Source organism: Eubalaena glacialis, chromosome 1 (genome assembly GCF_028564815.1).
Source record: "Eubalaena glacialis isolate mEubGla1 chromosome 1, mEubGla1.1.hap2.+ XY, whole genome shotgun sequence".
NCBI lineage: Eukaryota > Metazoa > Chordata > Mammalia > Artiodactyla > Balaenidae > Eubalaena > Eubalaena glacialis.
The window spans coordinates 66,408,195-66,429,505 of NC_083716.1; the positions used below are offsets into that span (position 1 = coordinate 66,408,195).

A 21,311-nucleotide genomic window follows, 5' to 3' on the forward strand; every position below is an offset into this window, starting at 1 on the left:
CATGATTCTAACTCCATCTGTGCTGCTTCTTATCAGTGTGATTTTGAACAAATCTTTCTCTTTATCACATATGCAAATGGAGAATCTTCTATAAAATAAGGATTGAAATAATGGCCTGATGGTTTCCCAGGATTGATGTATTGTTTAGATTACATAATATATATAATTATTATACATTCAGAGATTTTGTTATCACCACCACCATTTGGATGGGAAATTGCTATTTTTATCTTGATTCATTTGGTCATGAGGAAACTGAGTTCCTGTTTGAAGTTGTTACATACTCAAAAGCAGGGTAATAATGTTCCTGTTTGAAGTTGTTAAATACTCAAAAGCAGGGTAATAATGGTATCAGTTTCATAAGCATCTCTTACTGGGAGTCCTTGGGACAATCATTTATCTTTCTTTTACCTCTTACATTGGAGAAAACTTTACTTGATCCTAATCTGTCATAGATAACTGTGGATATTCACTATCAGAGATGATTCATTTTCATCTTTAGTGGAACCTAAATTGCTAATCAGAGATTTGTGTTTTTGAAGACACCTTGTGTCTGACAACTGTATATATTTCTTCTCTCTGCTCTGTGGTTAAGAATTAGGAAAAGTTTCTCACACAATTTCCTTCTTAACCTAATCCTGGAGCAGGATTAGGAACTGTAGAACTGGACTCTGTATTTCCTGATCATTTCAGGATATATGAATGACTTGTTTCTCCCTTATGTCATGTCCTTTGGAAAGCTTTGAATTAGAAATTATTCCCAGTGCTCCAAATGGCATCACAAGAAAGATAATTTTGGTACCTGCTGTCAGGAAGGGATGTATTACCACGCAAATGAGTTTGCTGGCAAGTAATTGTGTTATTTAGTAGTTTCTGAGTTTTCACACAGTACATTATAGAGATACTAATATGACAAAAGAAAAGACTTACTTTGTCTGACTAGCCTAAGTGCTACATATCATGCTAATCTTCTAAGTCAGTGATTTTCAACCCCCCCCCTTTTTTTTGCAAGGAACCCTTAAATAAACCCAAACAAATAAGACATATGTATACTTACCGTATACCACCTCTGAACTCACGTTTATAAATCAGAATACTAAACTGTAATTAAAATGCGAAATGTTATGATCAAACATACATAGATTTTATTTTGTACATTTTGGGCAGTAACACTGATTGTATAGGTTGTTTTGAACTTCTACCATGTGATTTCTTTTTTATTCATTTTACAAATATTTACTGAGTGCCTATTATGTGCTTATCATGGTACTAAACAGTAGTGATGCAGTGACAAGGAAAAGACGTGATTTCTGCCCTTGTTAAGATTATAAATGTAGGGACTTCCCTGGTGGTCCAGTGGCTAAGACTCCACGCTTCCAGTGCAGGGGCCTGAATTCGATCCCTGGTCAGGGAACTAGATCCCACATGCTGCAACTAAAGATCCCGTGTGGGCTTCCCTGGTGACGCAGTGGTTGAGAATCTGCCTGCCAATGCAGGGGACACGGGTTTGAGCCCTGGTCTGGGAAGATCCCACATGCCGCGGAGCAACTAGGCCCGTGAGCCACAATTACTGAGCCTGCGCGTCTGGAGCCTGTGCTCCGCAACAAGATAGGCTGCGATAATGAGAGGACTGCGCACCGTGATGATGAGTGGCCCCCACTTGCCACAACTAGAGAAAGCCCTCGCACAGAAACGAAGACCCACCACAGCCATAAATAAATAAATAAAAATTAAAAAAAAAAAAAAAAAGACTTTCTCTTTAAAAAAAAAAAAAAAAGATCCCGTGTGCCGCAATGAAGATCCCGAGTGCCGCAACTAAGACCTGGTGCAGCCAAATAAATCAATATTTTTTAAAATGCTTTAAAAAAAAAGATTATAAATGTAGAACAGTTGTATAATACAAGTAAGTAAGCATTTATGATACAGCATGGTAAGTGCTAGATTAAGGAAAATGAAGGGTGCTATGAAAACACATAGGAGGGCACATAACTCGGAAGAATTAAAAAAGACTTCCTGAAGAAAATAATGTCTTGTCAATCTTACCTACCATACAAATGTATTTTTATATATTTTTTTAAAACTTGATTTTATATGTAAATCTATATCCACGTCTTTTGGATCAGTCTTCTGTTCAGTGCCTAATTTCCCTATTTTTAAAGCAGTATTAACTGATTTTATCTTTAGTTATTAAATCACTGTGTCTGAATTAACTATCAGCCATCATTTCCCACCAAGTCTTAAGCTTGACTGAAATATGTTTGTTCCTGAACCAAACTTGATTTCTAAATTGTTAGTTTTTATTCTAACATAGCATTTCTTTTCAAAAACATATGTCATATCTGCAGGATGTAAAAACTGCAACACTGGTTGCTATTGGTGAAAGAAAATTTACCTTTAAAAATAATAAATATTCCAGATAAAGAAAAGTATATATCAGAGGTCAGTGGCATGTGAATCATTTTCAACAAGAGTCACTAAAATTTTTTTAAATAAATTTATTTATTTGTTTGTTTGTTTATGGCTGCGTTGGGTCTTTGTTGCTTGCGTGCAGACTTTCTCTAGTTGTAGCGAGTGGGGGCTACTCTTCATTGTGGTGTGTGGGCTTCTCATTGCAGTGGCTTCTCTTGTTGTGGAGCATGGGCTCTAGGCACATGGGCTTCAGTTGTTGTGTCACGTGGGCTCAGTAGTTGTGACGCTCAGGCTCAGTAGTTGTGGCTCACGGGCTTAGTTGCTCCGTGGCATGTGGGATCTTTCCCGGCCAGGGCTTGAACCTGTGTCCCCTGCATTGGCAGGCATATTCTTAACCACTGCGCCACCAGGGAAGTCCCAAGAGTCACTAAATTTTTTAAGTGTCCAATGTAATATAAAAGTTAATGTATATATTTATAAACATAAATATTGGAGAGGGAAAAGCCAATGAGTTTTTGTGTGTAATTATTGGGTATGTTTTCTTTTTTGGTAGAAAGAGTTTGGCTGTAGGGCAAGGATCTGAAGACTTTTTCTGTAAAGGGCTAGATAATAATATTTTATACTTTGTGAGCCGCATGGTTTCTGTTACAGCTGCTCAACTCTATCTTATGTTTTTGATGCTATTGTAAATGATAATTAAAATTTTTTGTTTTCTGATTGTTGCTAGCATGGAGAAATTTAGTTGAGTTTCTGTTGTTAGTGTGGTGAAATTTAGTTGAGTTTTCACCTTGTACTCTATGACCTTGATAAATTAATATTTCTCTTATAGATTCATTTGGATTTTTTATGTACACAGTCATGTTATTTTCTTGCCTTATTTTATTGGCTAAGACTTCCCAGTACAGTGTTGAATATAAGTGGTTGCAGTGGACATTCTTGTCTAATTCTTCATCTTAGAAAGAAAGCATTTAATATTTTACCCATAAGTATGATGTTAGCTGTAGAGTTGTGTTTTTGTTTTGTTTTGTTTTAAGGTGGGGTTTATCTGTTTATCTGTTTGCATTTAATATTTTACCCATAAGTATGATGTTAGCTTTAGAGTTGTGTTTTTGTTTTGTTTTGTTTTAAGGTGGGCTTTATCTGTTGAAGAAGTTCCCTTCTATTCCAGGTTTGCTGAGTGTGTTTATTATGAAGGGATGTTGAATTTTGTTAGATACTTTTTTCTGCATCTATTGAGATGAACAATTTTATTTATTTATTTTGCTTTTTTTCTGAAATTTAGTGAAATTCATTTATATTTGAATGTTAAACCAGTCTTGCATTCCTGGGATAAACTCCACTTGGACATTTTATATTATTTTATATATATTGTTGGATTTAATTTGCTCATATTTTGTTGAGGGTTTTATGTCTGTGTTCATGAGGGATGTTGTTCTGGTCAGTTTTGTTTCTCATCAGCTTTTTAGTATCAGGGTTATCCTAATTCATAAAGTGAATTAAGAAATGATCTATCTTTCTCTGTTTTCTGAGTTTGTTTAAGATTGGTATTATTGGGACTTCCTTGGTGGCACAGTGGTTAAGAATCCTCCTGCCAGTGTAGGCGACACGGGTTCAAGCCCTGGTCCAGGAAGATCCCACATGCCTGCAGAGCAGCTGGGCCCGTGCGCCGCAACTACTGAGCCTGCACTCTAGAGCCTGTGAGCCACAACTCCTGAGCCTATGTGCCACAACTAACTGAAGCCCATGCGCCTAGAGCCCGTGCTCTGCAGCAGGAGAAGCCACTGCAATGAGAAGCCCGTGCACTGCAGCGAAGAGTAGCCCCCACTCACCGCAAATAGAGAAAAGCCCGCGCACAGCAACGAAGACCCAACGCAGCCAAAAATAAATAAATAAATATATATATAATTTAAAACAAACAAACAAAACCACTTAGATATGTCACCTCTTGGGGGAAAAAAAAAAAAGATTGGTATTATTTCTTCCTTAAATGTTTGATAGAATTCACCAGTGAAGCTATCTTGGCCTGGAGTTTTCTTTTGGGAAATTTAAAAATTTAATATTAAATTTAAAAAATAGAGTGTAATTTATGTTTTCTGTTTCATATCTTTCCTTTCCTCTACTTGATTTGTCCTTAATTTGATTATCATTTTCCAGGTTCTTAAAGCTGAGGCTTTTTTTGGGGGGGTGGTGCTGTGCCATGCAGCGTGCAGGATTGAACCCCAGGCCATGGCAGTGAAAGTGCTGAGTCCTAACCACTAGACCACCAGGAAATTCCTGAGCCGAGGCTTATTAGATCATTGATTTTAGACCATTTATTCTAACATCATTTAATGCTATAAGTTTCCTTCTATGCTCTGCTTTACCAGAATTCCACAGATTTTGATGTGTTGTGTTTTTATTTTCATTAAGTCATCTCTGAGTCTGGCTCTGTTGATTACTTTGTCTCTAGACTTTTTTATGTGGTCTTTGTTTTATTTACTTATTTGCTTTTTGATATGTCTCACAATTTTTGGTTGTCTAAAATAGTGGGCGCTGAAGTAATTAGATTTAAATCCTGTATGTGTATACCTCTTATGTGGTTGTTAGTGTAGGGATTTAAGCCAATCTAATCTGCAGTTGAACTGGAATTGAGTTTTTAGTTTGCTATAGTTAACTTCATTGCACCGGAGACCTCAGATTCCTCTAATATTGTCTGATGCTTAAGGTGAAGGTGAAATGTCAAAGATTTCTTCTCAGTGTTTGTGCTTCACTCTGCATGCCTGCTCCAAAGAGGGGTTTCTCTCCCCACTTTTGCCCCTCCTCAGTGGTGAGCTGGTGTTGCTTGTTACTTAGTGCTTTCAAGATTGGTAGAAGAGAAGAGACAGAAAAGGTTCTTTGTTATTGTGGTACAGTGTTGGTCTTAGGTAGATAGCTGGGTGTGTACCAGGGTCTCGGGGATGGGATTTTCTCAGAGTTTCTGCTCCCACCCCCAGCAGTAGAGAGCCTCTAGTGCTACTGATACCAGATTCTGGGCTCAGGACAGTTCTTGTCCCCCTTCTTCCCAGGGATTGAGGATTTTTCCCCTCCTCCAGCAACATGGCATAGAATTTGCTTCCCCTTCCTCAGTGGCTTAAAGTTTTTGCTTTCTCTATGTGAGAGAAGGATCTGGACAGGGTGGTAGGCCTTGTTTCTTTCTCACAGAGGCAGCCAATGCCTTGCACCACTGAGAGAGTCTCTTGATCTCCTGCCGTGTTTCCACTCATCCTCCTGGGCACCCAGTAGAGGTCTGTGGCAAGAGTCTATGAGTGAGTGCAAACTGTCTGAGGCTCCCGGGGGTTTTATCCTCTGAAGTTATCCCATACTCAGCCTTAAGCAGTTTCTTAGAATTTTAGCTGATTTCTTCTTCGCTGCTTGTATGACAGTGCTAAACTTCCTCTTGCTCTGCCATGGTGACCCATTTCTTTGGAAGTATCTGTCCATCCTTGGACTTCAGGCTACTTGGTTATCTTGGGACTTTAGCTCTCTGATGGATACAAGGAAAGTTTGGGGTAATTTAGAAGTGTTTTAATTGCCAATTTTCTAGGATTTTCCAAATATATTTTTGTTATTGACTTTTAGTTTATTTCTGTTGTGGTCAAAGAACATACTTTGTATACATTGGATTCTTTTAAAGATATTTATTAAGGCTTGTTGTATGGTCCGGGTTATGATATGTTAGTGAACATTCCATGTACAATTACTGGGTGGAATGTTCTATTTTTTTCTTTCCATTTTATTGAGATATAACTGACATATAGCTCTGTATAAGTTTAAGGTGTACAGCAATAATGATTTGACTTACATACATTATGAAATGATTACCACAATAAGTTTACTCAACATCCATTATCTCATACAGATACAACATTAAAGACATAGAAAAAAATTTTTTTCCTTGTGATGAGAACTCTTAGGATTTACTCTCTTAACAACTTTCATACATATAACATACAGAAGTGTTAACTATATTTATGTTGTTTTACGTTACATCCCTAGTATTTATTTATCTTATAACTGGAAGTTGGTACCTTTTGACCCCCTTCATCCACTTCCCCCTCCCCCAACCCCCACCTCCGGTAACCACAAATCTGATCTCCTTTTCTATGAGTTTGTTTTTGAAGTACAGTTGACCTACAACACTATATTAGTTCCTGGTACAAAACATAATTTGATATTTCTATACATTTCAAAATGATTGCCATGGTAAGTCTAGTTGTCATCTGTCACCATACAAAGATATTGCATAATTATTGACTATATTTCCCACACTGTATACTTTCATACCTGTGACTCATTTATTTCATAACTGAAAGTTTGTACCTCTTTATCTCCTTCACCTATTTCTCTCCTGCCCCCACCTCCCTCCCTTCTGGCAACGAGTTCAAGTTGGTTGAAATTGATGTTCAAATCTTCCTTACTTACTGATTTTGCCCTTCTTTTTTTTTTTTTTGTAAATCAGTTACCAAGAGAGGGGTGTTAAAACTTCTAATGATGATGGTGGTTCTGTCAATTTTTCCTTGTATTTTGAAGCGCTGTTATTTGGGATTGTCATAACTTCTTGATAAATTAATTCTTTTATCATTATGAAATGTACCTTTTTTCCCTCTGGAGATGCTTGTCTTGAAATGTACTCTGAGAGTAGCCTTCCAGTTGCTGCTTTCTGTTGGGGCGTTGTCCGTCCCTGTCCCCCCACCCCATATCTCACTTGTGCTTTCATGGTTTAAGAGTTAGCCAAAGACGTGGGGGGGATTTACATGCAGATTTTGGGGCTTTGTCCTCAGGATTCCTTTCTGGGATTTTTCTTCCTCATTGTCTGCCATGTTGGCAGCTTCGATCTCACACTTCTCTGTCTGATAAAACTGTTGCTTTCTGCATGTGCTGCATCCCCTATCCCTTATGCTGCTTTGGAAGTACTCCCATGTTAAAAAAAAAATGTGGTTCTCAACATGTGCTTTCCTTCTTTCAGAGATTGTGTTCATTCTTGTTTCTGCCTGCTTTGGGTTGATCTCCAGTGTTTTTAAATAGTTGGTTTTTTTATATACTGTCCAGAGATTATAACTGTTATTGTCAGGAGGATTAGTCTGATACAAAGTACTCTGCCATATCCAGCACTAGAACTCCTCTAGTTTCTTTTAATTTAGAATAACCCCCACCTTTCGATCTTATTACCTTGACTTTTTGGAGAGTCCTGGCCAGTCTTCTTGTAAAGTTCCTACAATTAGGATAATCGTCTATTTCCTTATAATGATATTTAACTTGTTCCTCTTTTCCTGTATTTCCTATAAACTGGAATTTAAATCAAGGACTTGACTAGATTCAGGTTAGACATTTTCTTGGTTCACAGATAATGTCTGTACTTCCTGTTGCATTATATCAGCAGGAAAAAAAATTTTTTTTTTTTGGCCGTGCTTCGAGGCACGTGGGATCTTAGTTCCCTGACCAGGGATTGAACCTGCGCCCCCTGCAGTGGAAGCGCGGAGTCTTAACCACTGGACTGCCAGGGAAGTCCCAGCAGGAACGTAATATTTGATTGTCCCAGTATGGGTAGTGGTTAGTTCGATCACTCAGTTAAGGTGGTGGTCTCCACTGTTAAGGCTTGTTTTTCCTTTTGTAATTAGTAAGTAATTTCTAGGATGGTAATTTGCACTGTCTTCATTTTTCACATCCTACCCAAATGTCATCCTCTTAGTTTATTATAATCAGATGCCACTATTGAGTGACGGTTAACAAGCATTAGCTATTCTTACTATTATTTAAGTCCCATTCCCAACCAGAAGACTTTATAGTTTCTAGTCTTTGTATACTATATATACTTATGGTACATATCTCCTATTGTGTGGTGGTTACATAAATCTTTTTTAATAGATTTTGAGGTACTAAATACAGATATCACATCTTATATATCTTTGTGTTTCCCATAGCACTTAACTAGCATTTTGCATACGGTAGGCACTCAGTAAATTATTCTTTTATAGGAAGAGAAAATAACTAAGAAATCTCAAACCTTTTTCTATTTAAACATTTTTCAGTCTCTTTCTTAGGTACTGGTTAAATTTAATGTTAATTACATTTTTGTTTTTTGTAGGTAAATGAGAAAACTGGACAGATTATACAATATGATAAATTTTATATACATGAAGTACAAGAACTGATAGACATACGGAATGATTATATCAACTGGGTCCAACAGCAGGCCTATGGAATGGTATGTTTCCTATTGCATTTTATGATTTCATTTTTATGTATCATTTGTTCTAATACAAAAGGAACAATTGTGTATTTTTGAAACAATGAAGCTTTTTCAGAGCTTTTATTCAGAGCTCATTTTTTAAATAAAAACATATTGCAAAGGAGCAGCTATATATTATGCAGTATTTATAAGTAAGCATTCTGCTCTTATACCAAAGCCAAACCAAAGAGATAGATTACACTTTTCTACAGAAAAATGCAAATATGACTTATTTTTCTAAGTCTCATTTATTTTGCATGAGGTTGTCTCTTAATTCTCTGATGTTGAGGATACTGGAGTCTCTGATACTTGAACTCTAAGAACGTATTAAAATTGTGAGATCGGTGCCTCAGAACTACCAGAAGTGAGCTGTGGTACCGTTGATTCTAGTTTTTATTTTTCCCCTTTTATGTGCTTAATTTGATTTCAGTTTTTTGGCATACCTCCACAAGTGCCACATATTTCTTTCCATGTGGCTAAGTCTCTAATAACTAGATACTTAATTAAAATAATAGCATAGGGACTTCCCTGGCGGTCCAGTGGTTAAGACTCTGCGCTTCCACCGCAGGGGGTGAGGGTTCGATCGCTGGTCAGGGAACTAAGATCCCACGTGCCGCATGGCCAAAAAAATAAAAATAAAACTAATATCATAGTCTTATAAAACTTTAATTAGTCACACAAAATTTCAGTATAGAAATGGGTAAGCAGCTAGATATAAAACAGGTTTAGTACTCTTATTTGCTAACCATTATAATATACTTAAGCCCAACTTTTCCACCCCTGAAGCAGGTAATTTAAGCAATATGCATGTAGCAGTTCTAGGAAGGTGAATAGCCTTTCATTGCTTGCTAGGTACCAACTGCAAGCTCCTTGTGGATAGGCACTCTGTCAGTTTATTCACCAGCACTTCTTACAGTATCTCAAATATGTCTAGTAGGCACTTAAAAGTACAGTAGTTTTTGAATGGCAGTGCAGTTAGTGCATGCTGTTTTTAGGATGCTCTTACCTATAGGAATCAGGTCACTTCTAGAATATCTTTGCTTCCCTAGATACTTGGATCTGGATTGGGAGAGATTTGTTGATTTTATTTTTTCCTGCAGAATCACTAGGAGGCTCAGTCAGGTTTACAAACATCCTACAGATTTATGTCTGCTCATTTGCTTATTCAACAAATACTTATTAAGACTCTCCTTTGTAACAGGCACTTATTTAGGTATAAGAAATACAGTGATTAACCAGATGGATAAGGCCCTGTTCTCATGAAACTTATAATCTAGTGGGCAAGATGGATAGTAATCAAGTAAAGCAAAAAAAAAAAAAACAAGCTTATAATATGCACTATATAGAGAATTAAAATAAGAGAAGGTAATAAAGACAGGATGGTTTCTTGTGATTGGATGATCAGAAAAGTCTTGTCTAATGAAGTATGATCTGTAATCTAAATGACAAAAAGCAGCCATGTAAGATCAGAGCAAAGAAAATTTCAGGGAAAATTACATCTACTAAAAGACCTTAGGTGAGAGCAAGCTTGACATGTTTGAAGAATAGAAAAAGGCCAGTATGGCTAAAATACGGGAATGGGGAGAGTTCTGGGAAAGGATCAGAGAATTGGGCAGGTGCCAGATCATGGAAGGTTTAGTAAATTAGGATCGGGAACATGGATTTTATCTGAAGTGTTATGGTAAGCCGTTGGAGGGTGTTAAGCAGGGAGTGAATACTGTACAGTGTAATTTATATTCTGAAATAACCACTCTGTCAGCTGTGTGGAAGATAGAGTGAGGGGAGTGGAGTAGATTAGGGGAGAGAAAATGATGGGTTTGACTAGGATTGGTAGTTGTATAGATGGAAGATGGAAATGGCCTTGGGTACCTCTTGGAGGTAAAACGGCCAAGAATTGCTGCTGGATATGAGATGAGGAAAGGAGAGAAATCAACAAAGGAGATTAAGAGAGATAGGAGGAAAACTAGGAGAGAGTTGTGGAAACCAAAATTGAAAAGTGAAGGAGAAACCATATTGAACGCTGCTGAGAAATAGGATAAAACCATAGAATTGATCAATGCATTTGGTTACGTGAAGGTCATTGGTAACCTTGATAATGCCAGTCTAGAGTAAGTATGCTTAAGAGAAATTTAGTGGTGAGGATAGGGAACAAAAGCCATAGGCAGTACTCTCAAGAAGTTCTGCACTGAAGAAGAGGGAGTGAAAAAAGTAGGGTGGTTAGCTGGAGTCAAGGGACAACAGGTTTTAAGAAAGAAAATACTTGACCTCTGGAAAGTTTTGAATAAATATTTCCTTTTTTCTTCCCTATTTAAACTAAAGCTCTCACCTAGATAAAGCTTTTCAAACTCTTCCTCCAGTGAACCCCTAAGACAGGAGAAAAAACATATTTCTTGAGGTTATTAATTTTCCCTCTGCAGGACTTGTGTGAAGTCTCATATTTTATCTTCGAGAGAATGCAAATTTGGGGCTTCATAAATATTTACTGCAGGGGGGTGGTGGTGTGATGAATTAGGAGATTGGGATTGACATATATACTCTAATATGTATAAAATGGATAACAATAAGAACCTGCTGTATAAAAAAATAAATAAATAAAATTCAAAGATAAATAAATAAATAAATAAATATTTACTGCAATGTAAAAGGAATTAAAATTATTTACCATTGAGGAAAACTGATGATTCAGAAAATGAACTTTTTTTATCGAAAAACTTGCATGTAAACCCTGATACACCACCTAGATACCCTAGGTCTTTGAGCAGTGTTTTTGAGACTGGAGTGATTATATAGACTCCTTTTAAAATAAAATAATTCCTTTAAGAAGCTTAGTGTTCACTTACCTTATTTACGATTATCTTATTTAAATATATACAAACACTAAACTAGTTCTAAACTCCTGGTACATAGCTTTTAAAAGAATTCTTAAGGCATAACAAATTGGTAAATTAATTATAACTCTACAAATTTAATAATCAAGTTAATATTTGATATGGAAGATGATTATGTTCTCTTGATCAGGAATCTCAGCTCACAACCTAAATATGATAAGGAAGGAGTGTGACATAAGAGCACCTAGCTTCATATCCCACCTCAACATTTTCTTTTTGGTTTTTTTATTGAATATAATTCCTTGTGCTATACAGTAAATCCTTGTTGCTTATCTATTTTAATGTATAGTAGTTCATAGCTGTAATCCCCTACTCCTAATTTGTCCCTCCTCCCCCCTCCCCTTTGATAACCGTAAGTTTGTTTTCTGTGTCTGTGAGTCTGTTCTGTTTTGTATATAGATTCATTTGTATTATTTTTTAGATTCCACATGTAAGTGATATCATATAGTGTTTGTCTTTCTGTCTGACTTATTTCACTAAGCATTTCACTCTCTCCTGGAGAGTTCTATCCTCTTGGATCACTGTGAATTAGATCTGATGTTCTTTGACATCTGAATTTTTATCTGGTATGTAGGTCATAAACTACTTGTATTCTGAACAAGTTAAGAGAAATGCCAGTCTAATAGGATTTTTAAGCTAGCAGTAATCTTGTGCTACGTGGAAATGCTGTGGTTTGAATGTTTGCTTTTAAGCTTGGCAGGCTTTTATCCAAACTCCTCTTGGTATGTATCTGTGATGATATCAAATTGAATTTCCTTAGGAATTCTTTCAGTGCTACTGTTTTCTGGTAAGAGGGAGACAGTAGAGGACCACATTCTTATTTCTAGACTTTCTAAGTTGCTGTACTTAAAAATTGCTCTCTATTACTCTACTCTTTCAACCACATGTTTTTCCTTTCTCTCCATTTATAGACAGGCTGGTATTGAATAGGTGGTTGTGGCAGTGGAAACTTGTTCTTTAATGTGCATAGTGGACTTAATGTCACATCTTAGAAATCAGAATCTAGAATCCGTGATTTGGGTTCTTCTAGTCTTCTGGAAATAGAAGGATGACAATTTACTTTGAAGGTCTTTGACTAACTCTTTAGTTTATTAATTTATATTATGACATCTGAAGGTGCTTCTTTCTTTGAGAGAGTTCAGATCACTTTCACATTTACATATAACAATAAAGACTTTTCCTGAGGCTGTTTAATAGAATTCATGCTTGCATTACTAGTCTTAATACTAGGTTGAACATCATGTTGGCCCTGTAAGTAAAGTTAGTAAAGTTTTAAAGTGTCTATCCTAAAGATACTCACATGCTGTTTTGTGATGATATAGATGTGTATTTATGTGCACATAGACATATATACACATATATACGTGCTTATATCTATGTATACAATGTACATATGTATAGCATTATTGAACAAGAGTTATGATCTTGAAATAATTCCATTCCTTCATGTGACAGTTTAAAATATTCCTTGATAGAAGATAATTACTATGAATTATAAGAAATATGTCTATAAATTGTATTTATATATATACACACATATTTTATATATAAATATATACACGTATATATGTAAAACTTTACCTTGTTCTAAACACTGCAAGGAAATTATTTTACCTTTATTATATATTACCTTTATTATATTTCTCTTTATGCCATAGTCTGTTGAGATTTCTTTCTCCATTTCCTTTCTTTCCCAGTCAAGGATTTTAAGAATCCATCAGGAATATATACCTTAAACTAACACAGTGCTGTATGTCATTTATATCTCAATAGAACTAGAAGGAAAAAAACAAGATAAAAAAAAGAACCCGTCAGGTATATACTTTCCTGGTCTCTAAACATTAAAAAGTAATTCTGTGAAATTCTTTGCATTCCTTGTAATATACTCTTGTACAGCTGAGACTAACTTTTCACCTCATCCTCTTCCATTTTCCCATCCTGTTTCATCTGTTTCCCTTTTCATGTTTCCATGAAGTTTTTGCTTGATCCTCCTACTCCTGCTGGTTACTATATAAGCTTCTCTGTTTTGTTTGTTTTTCCAGACTCTGATATTAGGGTATGAAATTTTTTCAGTTGGATTCCTTTTGCTTTTTATCTGTTTTTCTCCCTCTACAATAATTTCTTGGCAAAATAAAAGAGCACATGAGTTCTCTTTTTATCTTCTGCTATTTGATGTTTTTCTCCACTTTCTAGGTACTAGTCTAAGTTTATTTGCTAACCTCTTTTAACTTTGCTCTAAAATTGTTTATAGAAATACTTTAGTGGGGAATTCCCTAGCGGTCCAATAGTCAGGGCTCCATGCTTTCACTGCCGAGGGCCAGGTTTGATCCCTGGTTGGGTAACTAGGATCCCACAAGCTGCACGGTGCGGCCAAACAAAAACAAAAACAAAAAAAAACAAAAAAAACTTTAGTGGTTACAACTAAACTCTTTGCTCTTTTTTCTTCCCTTTCTTATACTTTTCGTTACTATACATACATATCGATATATATCTAGTAAAAATTGATTAATTTAGAATAAAATGTAGAAAGGTCTGTGCTGAGTCTGTGCCTCTTATAATTAAAAGTCAAGTTAAGCATTTTTTAAAGTGCATATTCTACTATTTCAAGAACTGTGTATGCCTATATGTAAGACATGTCAGATAAAAGTAAGTCCTAATAAATAAATTTGATAAATTGGTGACATTTTTACAGTCTTTGATATTACACTTTATATATTTTTTAAGTCATAAATTTTATTTCAATATTAATTGTGCTGTGTTTGTAAATCATTACTGTGTTTCTTCTGTGGCATTAAGGTTTTGTACCTTAACTGCGGACAGTGCTGAGCTAACAGCATGGCATGCTCATCAGCAGACTAGGAAGATAGACTGACATACAGCTAGGGAGACCAGCTTTGGGAAGATAGGCCAGTACTTAACTTTCTAGGTTTGAGTTTCTTCCTCATTTAATGAAATGAAGAAATTAAAATACATTTGTGTTCTTTAATATTGCAATACATTTAATACTTGCAGTATAAACCTTGCAGCTGTAATATTTCCCAGAAAGTTCATACTTGCTTTTTAAAGTTCCCTTGTCATTTTTAATGGCATTAATGTTTTGCAGACACTTGGACTGATTCCTTATGCCTTGAATTACCAAGTTATATTGGTTTATTTTTCATTTTCTTCGTGTTTTAGAAGTATCTTTTTTTTTCTGCCTAGTCACCAACACCTTTCATATTTATTTGAATTACTTTAGTAACTTCGGTATCCTCTATTTATACCTCCTCAGAATAATCCTATGTTATACCCTTAAATAATGATGACACCAGCAATGATACAATGTTTTGCCATAAGTAATTTGTTGAAACTAAAACATGCCAAGGAGTTGCATCTTTTTTGTCTATAACTAACTAGAACTATCATTAACCATTGATGTTAAAAGCAGCCTTAGTGTAAGTCTGCTTTGGACCATGAGACCCTGACTTTTGAACATTCCTTTAGGCCTTTCTTACTCAAGTTTCTAGGACATTGGGTAACTAAAATTAGGCATGCCTTGACCTAATTTCAGGGCCCCCAGTCTACAAACAGCCAACAGTTAGTGCTTGAGTATGTGGATTTGGAGCCACTAGTAGGTCACACATTGAATGATGTGGTATATTTTTAGCAATAGACCTTTCATTGACCTCACGTATTTTGTAATATCCTGTCCGCACCCCCCACCACATTTTTTCCTTCTAAATTTTCCTTGGAAATACTACTTTGGTTCATTTAGACTTGCAACTAATATAACAACTATCTTGCAACTCTAATATTTCCCAGAGGAGTTTATCCTTGCTTTTTTACATATTTACATTTTTTCTTTTTAAATGTTTGAGCTTTTGTCTTAGATCCTTAACACTTAAATTGAAATTTCTAATAATGGCCTTAATATGGTTTTCCCTTTGATGCCTCTCCCCTAGGTAAATCATTTTGCCTGATATCTAATAGTCTCTTTTCCCAAGTTTTCCACATGTCCCATTATTTTTCATATTCCTTCTAGCTCACATCTGTCTCTACCATCAGACTTTTGTTCTGCTTTAATATGGTTTAGTTGCACTATAAATTCTGACTATCTTATTGGCTTCCAAGTGCTAAATGATATGCCTAGAACGTTTATCTGTTTACATGTAGCAATAAAAAAAGTGCATATATATTAATGTTTCATTATTAAGAATAAAATCCATCTTCCATGATACCAGGTATCAAATATAGTTTTCAAGCTGGCCATAGGTAGTCAGAAAATACTGAAAGGTGTTTCTTTGCTTATTCACACCTTCTTAGTTGTAATAGCACTTTAAAAAACATCCCACAAGATATACTATAAAAGTATTTCAGTTGTTCCTGTTAAATTGCTTTAAATTAAACTGAGTGTAATCTAAAAGGTTTTTTCTGCAGAACAGCTTGTAAATATATTCTTCTGTTCACACTGCTAATGGGGCACATATGTAGTGATAACTTGGTACTCTGAATTTTTTGAAAGAAGCTATTATCAATAATTACCTTTCTCAGAACAGGAAGTTAGAGTCATATTTTACTTAAGCTTACACTGCTTTGGCGTTATTTAGCACAATATAGTGAACAAACCCTAAGTGTTTGCTAATACCTTAAAACTTCCAGTGATACCCCTTGTGGCGTGCAAGAATTTAGCCAATTACAAAGTTAGAGGGAATCGTCCACACAAGACTGCCTTCACTTCTGATACCAATTGCAAGGTTAGAGGATTCCTAGAACCACTCTCAGGTTCAGTAATTTGCTACAAGACTTCACAGAACTAACTGGAAACTGTTATATTGACGTTTGTAGTTTATTATAGGGAAAGAGTACAGATTAAAACGCCAAGGGGAAAAGTGCATAAGGGTAGAGTCTGGGAAAGGTACCAAAGGCTGAGCTTCTGTTTTCCTCTCCCTGAGGAGTCATGGACAAGTTATTTTCCCAGCATCCATCTGTGTCAGTACTCTCAGGGTATTGCCAACCAAGGAAGCTCACTGGAGCCTTGGTGCGCAGAGTTTTTATTGAGGCTCCATCACATACTGCCCATGTGGCTGACCTTTACTTTCTAGACCTTCTGGAGGCAGAACTGATAACCACATGTCCCAGAGCCTCCAGGCAAACAAAGATACTCCTGTCCAGGTATGACATTCCAAAGTCCTGTGGATCATCTCCCAGTAGCTGAGGGCAAAATCAGACCTCTCTTTGGGTAAGATTAATTCCTCACTATACGAGGTGCCATCTGCAAATTTAGTAACATACTTTTGGAGATTCTAGCACTTTATTTGAGTCTATACCCTGAGAATATGTGAAAGCTTTCTTCAAGAAAGTGTTGTGCATTTCTGTTCAATGCAGTGGTAAGCTTTCATTATCATTTTCATTATTATATCCTTCATAAATACCTCTTTCTCTCTTCATTTCTTCTTTCTACTTACCAACCCCTATGCCCTGTCTTGTACTTTTTATTTTAGCTAATTCAGTGTTAAAGAACGCTTAATATAAGATACCTGTGTTTCACTGGTTATTTCAGATGAATAAAAACAGTTATGGCTTATTTTCTCACTTTGCACATAGCATTTTAATCTACTAAACACTTTTCAAATATTTTGTCAAGATTAACCAAGTCTTAAAGTCTGGGGGATATTTTCTCCATTTTCCAGGTGGAGAGATTGGGCCATAAAATTATTTCTTGAAGACCAAGTTAGGCTTAGGATTAGTTTCCCTGTTCTACCTAAATTCTGCAAATGGTGTACTTAGTTGCTGAAACCAAATTTCATTATGTTCAAGCCTCAATGATTTTATGATCACAAGATACCTGAAACGAAGGTCTTATTACATCTATAGATATATCAGGTATATGTGGAAAGGGTAAGTTTTGTTGTAGATTTATTTTGGTCTACTTCATTAATTCAGTATTCTGCTGTAGCGAAATAAATGAAATGCTGCTTTGAATAGAAATAGTTAAATTTGGACACTAACGTTGCTCTTTCCTCATTACTGTTACATTCTGCACTGCTGTCTTAGGATGTCAACCATGGATTAACTGAGGTAAGTTTGGTGTAATAAAGTCTCATGTTCAGAGTAAGGTATACTCGGTTTTGTCTTAAGTGATTGAAGACCCCAAAGTTCCTCTTTTTTGTGACTTTAAAACATATATATGTATATATACATATATATTTTAATGAGTGTATAGAACTTGCCCTGTATAACATTTCAGAGGAATTTTCTGAAGAAAATTAGACCCTCTGTTTTAGTTAGCATTGCACCTATATGATGCCTTTTAACAATGTTTGTCTTAAAATAGTTCCTATCCTCCTAAAACCTTCCAGTATAAAATTTACGGTGTCCTCAGAATACAAAAAAGCAAACTTATAAAATTTCACAAATGCCTACCCAGAAGGCAGAAAATGTTTTATGTTAGAGAAGTAGAATGATCTTCAATTTTTAAACTAATAATTGACACTCAAAATGGCCATAAAATTGAATAAACTTTCAGTATGATCATCTTCTTCACTTTGTTTAATGTACTATCTTAATATATAAAGTTCTGGCACTTTGGCTTACATAATCAACAATCCTGAGCCACCTTTTTAACACCTGGGAATGTTGTATTATACTGCTGTTATAGACTTTAGGTTTTGTTATTTGCTTTGCTTTTTCACAGCACTTGAACCAATGAAGCATTTAGAAGTAGCTTTAAACTATGGGCCTGACGTTGTTTGCTTCCTCATCCTCAAATAGAAGTAGCACATAAAATTATGAAATCAAAGAGTTTTGGAGCCAAAGGGGACTTTAGAAATCATCTCAGTCTTTTAGAGTTTCAGAGTAGTAAAAAGACTTTCTATCATCAATAGCTAGTTAGTGACACAAATACAGGGTGGAGGGTAAACTTGTCATATGAGAAATAGCCAAGAATGATAACTTACTTAAGGGTTAATGTAGCTCAGCATATTGTCTTACATGTTGAGAACAAGTTGATAGTCTTGTGTTCTATACTGATTGGGCAGTATTGAATGAATTTCATTGTTTTTGATGGCCATAGTTGAAAGAGGCTTAGACAAATTGAAATACATTTAAAAGAAGGCTATTGGGGGGCTTCCCTGGCGGCGCAGTGGTTGAGAATCTGCCTGCCAATGCAGGGGACACGGGTTTGAGCCCTGGTTTGGGAAGATCCCACATGCCGCAGAGTGACTAGGCCCGTGTGCCACAATTACTGAGTCTGCACGTCTGGAGCCTGTGCTCCGCAACAAGAGAGGCCGCAATAGTGAGAGGCCCGCGCACCGCGATGAAGAGTGGCCCCCACTTGCCGCAACTAGAGAAAGCCCTAGCACAGAAACGAAGACCCAACACAGCCATAAATAAATAAATAAATAAATTAAAAAAAAAAAAAAAAAAGCTATTGGGGACTTCCGTGATGGTCCAGCGGTTAAGACTCCATGCTCCCAATGCAGGGGGCCCAGGTTTGATCCCTGGTCAAGGAACTAGATCCCACATGCCGCAACTAAGACCCGGCACAGCCTAATAAATAAATAAATAAAATAAAAGAAGGCGGTTGGGATGGAGTAGAGCTGGAAACCATATTATTTTCAGGATGGTTGGAAAAACTGGGCATGTTTAGTGTGGGAAACCTAGGGAGAGCATGGCAGCACGAAGTATCTGAACCATATAAACTTCCCTGCAGGGGCAGAATGAAGACTGAAATAGAAAGCAAAGTGATGTATAGAAATGCAGATTCAGACTCAATATAAAGAACTTTCTAAGAACTTAAAAAGAAGAGGATTGTTTCATGGTGTATTAAGTCTTCACTGGAAGCGTTATAATAAGAAGGGTCTCTGTGTCAGGGCTGGCACAAAAATTTTGCTTTGTTGGGTATATGGTAGTATAACATCCTCCAACTGCAAGATCTGTGACTGGCAATTCTCTTTGTATTTTTCTGCCCTGTTAAAAACTTAGCAATCAATCACTATGTTTTACCTGCTAGGATAAATAATTGTCGATAAGGTGACTAATGTCTGATAATGGTAATAATAGATCAACTATTATTGATCAACTTTGAAGATTGACAGAAAATAATAATACTAATCGTGCTTATTTTGTAAGTTAAATGAATGAACAGATTGTTGGGCTCATAATAGTGTTGTCCCCCTAATGACCTGGCAGTAAATATCTGTTGAATGAATAAGTAGATTGCTTACCATTGGCCTCACTTGCTAGAGTAGCCCTAACATATGAGAACTGGGTACTGTATTTAACATAGGAGCCCCACATTTAGAATAAATTTGCAGCCTAATTCACTGAAACTTGGAGTTAATATGTTAAGCAAAAGATACCTGTAATTTACAATTTTATGGATTCTCAAGTATACAGTTCTCTCCCAAAATTAGGAATTAGGGTTATTCCAATGCCTCATCTAATTATCAGTAAAAATTCTATATTTAGAAATAAGCCACGTTTGACGTATGGACACCAAGGGGGGAAAGTGGCGGGGCGGGGGGGGGGTGGTGGTGTGATGAAGTGGGAGATTGGGATTGACATGTATACACTAATATGTATAAAATGGATAACTAATAAGAACCTGCTGTATAAAAAAATAAATAAAATTCAAAAATTAAAAAAAAAAGAAATAAGCCACATTTTATTTATAATTCCTGAATGACACAAAAGTGAATAAACCAAGAATATGATCAACTTTACACAAGAAATGACAGTACCTACAAGAAGTAAGTTACAAACCAATTTGTACTAATAAACTAATTTTTCATTTCTAGGTGGCAGATATCCCTGTTACAATCTGCACATATCCATTTGTATTTGACGCCCAAGCAAAAACTACTCTGTTACAAACAGATGCAGTCTTACAGATGCAGGTAAAATATTGTATAGTACTAATTTAATTTGAGAGTAGTTTTTGAATTGTTTCTCTGGTGATTTTTTAAAGTATTTGAAATGTCTTTGGGGATATTTTGTACCTTTGTGGTCTGTCTTTTGCAAAGCTACTTTTACCAAAGCACCTTTGGTACCTATGAAGAGGACTGTTGCATGTGAAATGTGTATTCTTATGAGGGATACTTATAATTTAGATTTTTATCATTTTATATCTAAAAAATGGTATAATCTTCTTTCATTATAGAAATATACAATCTTTATAAACAGTTTGACTAGTTTACTTGATAAAATGGTTTGTTTCAAATCTTGCTTTATTATATATTCCCTATTTATATACCTGGTAGAAGATGAAAATCAGTAGAGGTGAGGTGATGTTAAAGTAGGAGGCATTTGATCACTTTTTAGGAGGAGGGTATGAAATGTCCATGAAGAATGTTTTAGTAATAAATAAGGTACTTTCCTGAGGTTGGTCGTCTCCTCTTCCTCCTCCCCACTCTCCTTCCCCCCCGCCCCGCCCCCACTTTAGGCTGAACATTCTTTCCTTTATAATGAGAATTTTTAAAACTAGTTTACATTATGACCGTGAAGGACTACAGTAGGTTTGCTTTATCATTTGAACTTGTAAATTTAAAAGTTTTTGCGTTTCTTCCTCTGGTATAGAATATCAGACTATAGAGGCTGAGGACTAAGGATGAGATGAGACCTTGAGCACTTAATATTCCAAAAATGCTTTTAAAAATTACCCCTCCCCCAATTTTGATGGCAATTTTTATTCCTTTAAAATAAATGCATTTACTATTCTAAATTCTTCCATATATTTAAACAATAAATAATAGTAGGAGGAATTTTAGAGATGTGCTTATTTCCATGTT

At 35.9% G+C, this 21,311-nt stretch overlaps 1 protein-coding gene across 7 annotated transcripts in view; it reads left to right on the forward strand.

The window, feature by feature from the left end:
• The window catches only part of HERC4 (HECT and RLD domain containing E3 ubiquitin protein ligase 4), a 131,182-nt gene that overhangs the window by 83,206 nt on the left and 26,665 nt on the right, over positions 1 to 21,311 (forward strand). For 5 of the 7 annotated variants that reach the window (XM_061197753.1, XM_061197767.1, XM_061197759.1 and 2 more), the window contains exons 15-16: positions 8,513 to 8,632; positions 20,322 to 20,420. In XM_061197753.1, the coding sequence (XP_061053736.1) occupies positions 8,513 to 8,632; positions 20,322 to 20,420 (219 nt within the window). Of the gene's footprint in view, positions 1 to 8,512; positions 8,633 to 20,321; positions 20,421 to 21,311 lie in introns of those variants that run through there. The other 2 variants (XM_061197791.1, XM_061197810.1) reach the window with 2 other exon arrangements.